General features: G+C 33.8%; 1 protein-coding gene across 13 annotated transcripts in view; it reads left to right on the forward strand.

Moving 5' to 3' along the window:
* Dysc (whirlin protein dyschronic) overlaps window positions 1–9,221 on the forward strand; it is a 65,354-nt gene extending 56,133 nt beyond the window's left edge. For all 13 annotated transcript variants that reach the window (XM_083054751.1, XM_083054758.1, XM_083054749.1 and 10 more), the window contains 3 exons: window positions 1,848–2,153; window positions 2,836–2,914; window positions 3,188–9,221. In XM_083054751.1, the coding sequence (XP_082910877.1) occupies window positions 1,848–2,153; window positions 2,836–2,914; window positions 3,188–3,330 (528 nt within the window). In that variant the 3' untranslated portion in view covers window positions 3,331–9,221. The remainder of the gene's footprint in view (window positions 1–1,847; window positions 2,154–2,835; window positions 2,915–3,187) is intronic.
* The last annotated feature ends 321 nt before the right edge of the window (window positions 9,222–9,542 follow it).

The raw sequence follows: 9,542 nt of genomic DNA on the forward strand, positions 1-9,542 counted from the left end.
ATGTATAATATAAGTAACTTATTTTATATTTTTCAATATGTTTTCCATACATTATTACATTTTGTGCATTTTTCTTTATGATGAAACAGAAAAGACTCGATATAATTGTTCTTAGCGGAGTGAGAGATTAGTATCGCAGAATTAGTCGTACACTGAGTCAGTTTATTAGTTAGTCAGATTATTAGTATCGTTGATAACAAGTGTCGCGATTGGAAATATCTCTGCTATCGATGTGTCGTTTCTGCTGCGCACTCGAACGACGGTAAGCCGATTGTACGGAATCGGTGCCGATGGGTGGCGACAAATATTGAGCGACAATTAGTTGTGTGATAAAGACAACACCACCGCCCCACCACACCACAACCACCACTCTATCTCTATCTCTCCGAGCACCACCAACACCCAACTGCTACCAGCCTGCCATCAGCAAGCATGACTCAATTTTTCGATATATATATATATATATATATATATATATATATACACACACACACAAACATATATGTATATATATACATATATTCTTGTGTGGTCTATATATACGTACATATATTATAAACATATTGATATGTATAGCCGTACACTCGCGTATGTGTACATTATATGTTTGCGCGCCAGCACATATAATTTCACATACATGCACATAGATGATGTAATATTGCACGCAAGGAAAAGCGGAACGGAACAATGGAGTCGAATCGAATGCAAAAAAAATGGGTAGAACTGTGTTGAGAAAGAATTTTTGCTCTTTTTTCATTATTAAACTGTATTTTCCCATTTCTCTCGATTATTGAATTTCTTTTAATTGAATTCAAAATGCGAGAAAACTTAAAAATTGCACTATTATACTTTTAAAATATCTTCTTTTTTATGAAAAGTTTACTATTCATTAAAATAATAGAATGAAAATAGACTTTCTCCCTACTATAATATATCCTTTTCTATTTCTTCACTACTATTTCTATTTAATGTCCACAGCACGCTAGATAAGGCATGCGAGAAAAAAAAAGTATCGAGAGGATAGAATTGGAATGCACCACAAATATGCATCCGTTTCAAATACACTTCTCTCTATCAGCTTCCGATCAGCACTTTCGCATTTTACATCGGAATTAACATTTCGCGGAGGAATGTGGTTGAAAATTGCGAGAGTTCGAGAATTACGGCGTTTTCAACGCGCCTATATTTCTATTTCGTATACCGGAAGCTGCGTGAAGATCACCAGAACGCTCTTCCACTGCAGCGTGCACGCGAATACGCTAGCAGAAGCCTTTTTAGCTCTTGTGTCTATCATCGTGTGCGTGTGTTTGTGTGCATATGTATGTATGCATCGAGATAACTTTTCGGATACGCTGCAACAGCCATGTGCGATTTATTTTGAATGATCACATATACATAAATCTCTCTCTTTAAATAAAATTACGAATCTAAATTATATTAGATGAACAATATTATAATTTTCAACTTGTAAGATTATTATTGTGTATCTTAAATAATTGTCAAATTTAAAATATAAACATAATTTAAATTTAATCTTATATAATAATTGCTTATTAAATTTATTTTATTTAAACGTATAACTTGGAAAATTTAATAATTTTAGAATTTTTAAATTCAAGAAGAATTAGGCTTCTATTATATGTATATATTGGACTTATTTATTATATTTATAGTTTGATAGAAAATTCAAAAATTTGAGAATTTATATATCGAAAGATCATTCGTACTTTGATGACAAAATACAAGTGCGTAATCAATTGATTTCCGGTTGCTGACGCGAATCCGATGTAAGGGCAGAGGGGTCTGGTGCTTGACTATCGTTTGAATACAAATTATATCCGTTCCAGGAGCTCGCGCACAAGCTCTCGCGGAGCTTTGACATGCAGGAGGCGCAGCTGCTGGAGGAGGGCGGTTCCGGCGGCGGGCCCGCCGGAAGTGGAACCGCGGGAGGCCCGCCGCGGCGGCATCATAGTGTACAGCGACTGACCCGCAGCGAGATGTCAGAACGACGAGAGGAGGACGGCGCCCTCGTGGTGCCCGATCATCAGGGCAACCTGCGCATCACCGTGAAAAAGACCAAATCGATTCTGGGCATCGCCATTGAAGGCGGCGCCAACACCAAGCACCCACTGCCCCGGATCATCAACATACACGTAAGTTTTTTTTTTTTTTTTTTTTTTTTCCAAAAATTACCGATTAAAAGAAGTTAGACAAAAAATCGGAACCGAAGTTCGAAAAAATATTGGATTGCGAAGAAAGATTCAAGTGAAGCCAGATATCGGTTTACAGGATAATTAAAATGAGATTTTGAAGAAAGTTTGTGTAAAGTTGGAACATGTTGAGAAAATGTTAATAGAAGAAAATTAAAACAAGACTAGATATGTAAGGCTAATAATGCTGGATATAATTATCTTTGTGTTTTATCTGTATATGTATAAATGAATATGCTTTTATCTTCAAGTTAATAAATTCAATGCTTAATTATTTAAGGATATTTAATAATGGAAATTTAAAAATGGCAGAAAATTTTGTAAACATTCTTGGGATATAAATGCAAGCCTTATAAAGCATCCCATATAAATAATTATGCGTAGTACGTTAATGATACTAATTAATATTTCATAAATCTTTTTAATAAACTCCATTACGGCAAAATATTATCTCATATATTACGTTCGTTAAACAAGGTACACTCGATTTAAATGAAGTTCTGCTCCGCCGAAATGCACAGTTAATAATCTGCGTCGGGTGAATTTATTGCCGGCGCCATTTACGACGGCATAAACAATATTATCCCATAAATATGACTAACGCATGTGTGGTAATTCGTTGCAGGACAATGGAGCAGCTTACGAGGCTGGCGGCCTCGAAGTCGGCCAGCTCATCCTTGAAGTCAATGGTCAGAAAGTTGAAGGTAATGTTAGCAAGAAAATTTTGTATTTTTTTATAATACGCTAATTATTTTTTATCATAAGTCTAGGATTCTAAATATTCTAAGATTGAAAATTTTTTTGAACAATAGTAATAAAATTCCAATTCAATTTGATCACAAAATATAACTTTTGAAGTGATATAAATTCTTTTTCTTCTCAACAAATAATAATTAATTAAAAAATTAATTATATAAGATTCAAAAATTTATACAAAATTTAATTCCGGACAACGATTAATTGTGCATTACTTGCAGGACTTCATCATCAAGAGGTCGCGCGACTGATCGCCGAATCGTTCGCACGTCGCGATCGCAACGAGATCGAGTTTTTGGTGGTCGAGGCGAAGAAGAGCAACTTGGAGCCGAAGCCGACGGCGCTTATATTCCTGGAAGCGTAGCAAGAATCTCCCACCTCCGAGCCGGAACCATCATAGCTCAGTCTGACGAAAGCTCGGCCAGCGGCGATTCAGCTCGAGCGTCGTTGAATCCGATCGAAATTCGAATCGAAAGACTATAATCAAAAGAATCTCGAAGAGAGTCTCTCTTCAGATTCTCCATTCGGATTGCCGAGCTTGTCGATCAGCTGCTAATTGATTAACCTGGCCCTGGTGGTGGGAATTCTACTTTACTTCACAAAAACAAGCAAAATTTCGCGAGGAGAGAAGAGCGAAGAAGACGCGAAGGAGGTCTGGACCGGCGTTGCCAGATATTCTGATATTCCGACTCTTTGATAGGCCGCTTTGAAAACCCGGAACCTGTGCTAACGAGACAAGAAATCCTGGAAAGTTCCTGACAAGTCGTGTACTCGCTCGGACTTTTTCTGCCCTCGCGATTGACTGAGGATCGCGCGCGAAATCGGCATAAAACTACCGCGCGAACAAGAGTTACCTTACTGTGTATATATATACATACCGCTATTGTACATATTCTTACAAACAGACAGTTCGATAGAAGAAGCAAATAGTCATATATATCACGAGGGAAACTGGTGAAATCCGAGGATTCCCGGCAACGCCGGTCCCGATCTCCAATCGGAACTGTTCACCAATCAATTGCGCGATCATCGTCGCGATGCAGCTCGATAAAGCGAAACGCGAGTGCATTGGTTATTTTTTTCGCAAAACCTCGAAGAGACAAAAAAAAGGAAGAAATATCACATATATATTTTATTTTTCATCGTCGATGGTTATTTCGAGGATTAAAAAAAAGCGAAGGATCGTGCAATGTGCCAAACTAACTAACGCGAGCCGTACATACTAATAAAGCTATAATCGATAAGAGATTGATTTGGAGAGAAGAAGAAGAGGAGGAAGGAAAAAACTTTCGAAGAAACGCGTGAAGAGATATGTCACGCGCGATCGGCAAAATGTGCAAGAAAATGCAACGAGAGAGAGTGCGGACCTACATGCTCACAGTGTAGCTGCGTGAATGATTACCTCACAGATACTCATAGACAAACATACACACATACACACATACACACAACACTCACGTTTAACACGAATATTATAATTGCGCGAAATCCGAGTTTCGACGACGGAAATTCGTGTCGACTCGAGTCGAGATTAATAATCTCGCGACGTTGATTATATATATAATTATGAGAATTATGGCAGACATTTGTATCCAAAAGGTAGAAGGATGCAAGTCTTGAAGGATACAAGTCCTACTTTGAGAGAAGTTTGGAAAGTTCTGAAATTATGTTAGCACGATTCAAATAAACTTAAAATTTTAGATACATTAAATAACACAGCTAAATACATATATATAAACCAAAGAAATTGAATTACATTAAATCAAATAAATACAAAATAGATAAAATTTTAACAGTTCTTAACTTGGAATTTATTTCTGATAATTCTGGACTTGCTTCTTTCTGCTTCCTGGATATGATTAAGTAGATCAAGATTCTCGTTAATTCGAATGATTAGGTGTCATTCGGCTGGTTCTCGAAATCGCGCCTAATAACGCTTAGTAGTCTGTTAAATGTTACTGTATAGATTATAGATTAAAGTTGACGTAGTTGATAGACGTTGATTCGTCGTTAGGACGTTACGCGTTGTTCGTTTATTGTGTTGTCAGTTGTGTGTTAGACAATTTTTCCCCTCTCGGACACGCGATATATTTGCGCGAATAAACGCATACAAATTAATCTAATTATCTTGGCGTAATTTTTTACATTAAAATTTGTTGAAATTAAATGAACAATAAGACATATTTTGTTACATCTCTATTTGCTGAGATTAATTTGTCAACACTGATTTAGTTAATTAATTTTCCTATTAAAATGTCTACATTTTGAAATTACATTTTCCTAGTTTGATTTTTAATATTTTCGGCCAAAAAATTGAATTGCTAATAAAAATAAAAATTGAATCAATATTTAATAAAAATTAAAGTGGAAAAGATAAGCCATTATTTTATACATCTTGTATGCGCGACAGATATATCTCGCGATCCGAGAAAGGGTTAATATATAATCTTTTTTTGACTGTCGAGTATAGCCGAAATACGTCGATGATCGTCATCGAAACGGAATTAACGACGATCTTGATCGAGATCGAAATGATTGTTACATTGCGGACGTTGTTAAGGCTTAAAAGAAATATATTATTCACGTACACACTATGTACACACATATTTATATATACATGTACATATAATTATATTATGGTAATGAAAAATTACCGTAGTGGAATTGCAAATTGTACCTATCTACTAGGCGTCTCAAGCGTCTCGCGCCGAAAGGAAAATAATTTAAAAATAAAAAGAAAATTTTAAAAATAATAAAAGCGTACACGCGCGGTATTTTCAAAGACAAACTATAAAAAATTAGAGGTGCATACAACATAGTAAGGGTCTGATCGAATTCGAGTTTAAGCGAAGAGAAATCGCGGACGATCCTAAGGACCGAGAATCTCGGAAAAGGTTCCTTGATATCAAATTTATAATCTTAGGAAAAAATCTGCATCTGATTCACACAAATAAAATAAAAAATATATCTTTTATATTTTATTTTTATACTTAAAATTAAGTATATTATTTTAAATATATTTTCTATGTTATTATAGATTTTTGCTCGAATATTTATCTTATTTGTAGTTGAGAGAAGCGGAAAAGATAAAATTATTAAAAAAAGAATCTATTATATCTTTTTTTTTCTTTTGCTACTAATTAATTACTAATAGTTATAAAACAATATAGTAATTATAAAACAAAAAAATCAAAGCTTACTCTTCCTCCTCGAATCAGAAAAATTTATCTGAGCAACAAGATACTAAATGCATTCATTTTTGCGAATGTACATTATTCTGACGAGTAGATGAAAATCACGAAATAATTCGAATAACTGAATTTCGAAGATACAAAAAATTATTAAGTATTATGTTCATATAGGTAAACGATAAAAAGAACGGAGAGAATGAATAATAATGAATCATGTATTTTAATACGATAATTGCTCATCTCAAGAAAACAATTCGATCGTTCGCGATTTTTCCGATCAAAACAAAAATAAAAAGTTAAAACTGTAAGAATATACGCGTGCGAACAATTGTGCTGTTGTATGAATGCCAAATCGAGCCACAAACGAGCAAAGGGAAATACTTAACTACAGTATCTATAGGCGATTAATCTCTTGCCACATGGTACAATACATGAAAATATTATGTATATATATAAATTCTACATATTCTTTTACAATTAGACTTGCATATAAAGTATAATTAAAGCTTTGATTATATTTTTATTAAATATATAGTAAATTAAACATTTAAATTAAATTAAATTAAATTTGAGATAAAAGACTCGAAGAGAAATTTTCATTATACTTGATTAAATTTAATTTGCAAAAATTGTTTTCGTTCTTATGCTGTAATAATAAATATTTCCTTCTTAATCGAGAAATCCAATCATACACATATTGTAAGAGATTAATAGCCAAAGATTTCAGCAAATGTGCCAAAAAGTTTGCGCTTAATTACACCGATCAACGATAATGGCGGTTTCAGCTGGTATCGTCACGTCGGAAAAGAAGAAGAAAGGCAACAACAAGAGAAGGATTTCCCGGAGCATAAATCTTTTCTTGGCTATTCTTTTGTAGCACGCACACGGGAGCATAATGAGTCGCTTTAAACACTATGTCGCAAATGACAAGACGAGCGGGAAGTATAGAGAAAGGGAGAAAAAAGCGAAATGAGCTAATGAGAAAGCAGAGTTTGCACCTCTCATTTCCCTTCGAACGAGAGAAAAGGAATGATAATTTGTCTCGTTAGATTAAGACGTGACTTATTCAAAAGGATCGAAGTGCCCGACTCGAATGACGAGAAAGGACGAGGGGTGGCTCGAGGATTTCGGAAAGTGATGGGGAAAAAGCACTACGCACGAGGGGACTTGACAGATCAAATAAGATGAGATATTTTTGTAAAGCTTTCGATGTACCGCAATCCCAGAAAAACGTTTCAAAGATCTCAGCTGACATATCCGATAATGCCTTATCGCTTTTAAAAATCGAAAACTATTAGGGAACGCGCTATGCGAGAAAAGACAAAGAACCGGAATTGTGAGACACATTTGATACACAACCCTGATCCATTTCCCGCCTTCCGAGAGAAACAAATCGCGAGACACTCGGTAGCGCTTCAAAATGATTATATATACATATATAAGAATGCAATGTGAGACTAATCGTTAAAAAAATCTATCTCTTCTTTTTCAAAGCTTTTTCAAGTCTCATTTAAAACCTTCTTTAACTATAAAGTTAAAGGAAGATTTAAGAAAAAGATAAGATAGAGATAATTAAAACAACGCGATGTAAAGAGAGAAAGGTTAAATTGTGCAAGACACCAACATTAAGCAGAGTATTAATTAATTAGCATCGCGAATTTCTAAGTAGTTAAAACATCTATTTATTTTGGCATGCATACAAGCACGAAATTTTCGATCCGCGAAATTATACAACTTCGTTTACGCACTAATTAAGCTGTGCTCTAATTTAATCCTGAGTGAGCTCTAATAATACTTTCTAACCGATAGTTTTCTCATATAAAGTAAATGGGTTAATTTTCCTCAATTTTCCTCGAAAATCTCGTTTAAGATGAAAGAGCTAAAGCTATATATTTAAATTTAAAATTGTGGAAGCCACTTTCGCGATATATTTCAAGATATATATGATAAATTATTTAATTTTATTAATGCGCTCCTGTCTTTTTTGACAAAATAACATGTTAAAGTTTTTCCAACAAATAGGATCCCTGATCCTAATAACTTTAATGCGTAATCTCTTATCCTTCCATATAAAAAAGACCAATCCATTATCATTTAATGATTGGATATAAAACCAACACTTAAATTAACAATTATAAAGTCTCGCGTATTTCCTAGCTCTTATTTATTTATCGCAGAAAGAAAGAGGGAGGGAAAGGAAGAGAAGCGGAAAAAATATTAAAAGAAATATATGCTATTATCATGTCACACGAGATTATTATTTTTTTTTTTTACTTATTGCATTATAATTTATAGTTTATATATAGTATTGAACGGATACATGGCGTAGCAAATATTCATATAACTTGAATTAATATAAAAAATGTGATATAAAAAATATACATTAATAAAATTTGAATTATTCATATAATTTGAAAATTAAAATAATTTTTTTTTAATCAGGAAAGTAGTGATAATTTCTTTTTCAATATTGTTATTTATGATTTGACGTGATAAAAGTCATAAAAGTCCGCGTGACAAGGCAATAGCGCGTCCCATCATTAAAACTGTCACGTAAAAAGAAATCAGTATAATTATAATCGTAATTTACTATTGTACATACGTAAGATCTCGTTCATACGCGTTTCATAGATCATCTCTTTTGCAATCAAATTTATACATCCCCGACGCATACGTACATGGTACATCCACCCACCCACATACACAAACAGGCGGATACAAGATGCATGGATCAAAGCGAAATCAGCGCGCCGGATTGCGTTAACTATGAATAATTCGTCACTTTATTGTACGCCTCGAGGAAAAATGTTGTTGCAAAAAAAATAAATAAGAAAAATTAAAATAAATCACTCCACATACACACACGACCACATAAAGCCACGTGCCAGAAGGCGATTGTGACACGTGAAAGCGTAGCGCGTAGCTCACGACACGGCATGGCACGTGCGAATGCGCGCTGCCATTATTATTATTGTTCTTATCTTATGATGATTATGGTGATTATTATTACTACGATGATGACGATTATTATTACTATAATTGAATAAAACGTTCACCACGAAAATCATTTGTCGCTCTATAAAAAAAAATCTATCTCTCTTAAAAAATTCCCTCTCTCCTCTTTGCTTCTTCCTGTCTTGAATATTAATATTTTTCAAATGCTATCTAAATAATATTCAATGCTTAAGATATTCAAAAATAGATTAAATAATTAGATAAACATTTGCACTATAAATCTATTTCTTAATAACTTTAATTTTTATGTAATGAGTTTGATATATATAATATTGTATCGAATAATTTATTTTTTAATTGAAATTACTTTTCAGGAGATGTTAAAAATATTTTTTTGTAATTATCATTTTCTCACGTTTATTCGCAAAAC

This window comes from Prenolepis imparis, unplaced genomic scaffold, assembly GCF_030444845.1.
Source record: "Prenolepis imparis isolate NDT839.2.m4 unplaced genomic scaffold, iyPreImpa1.0 SCAF_14, whole genome shotgun sequence".
Classification (NCBI taxonomy): Eukaryota; Metazoa; Arthropoda; class Insecta; order Hymenoptera; family Formicidae; genus Prenolepis; species Prenolepis imparis.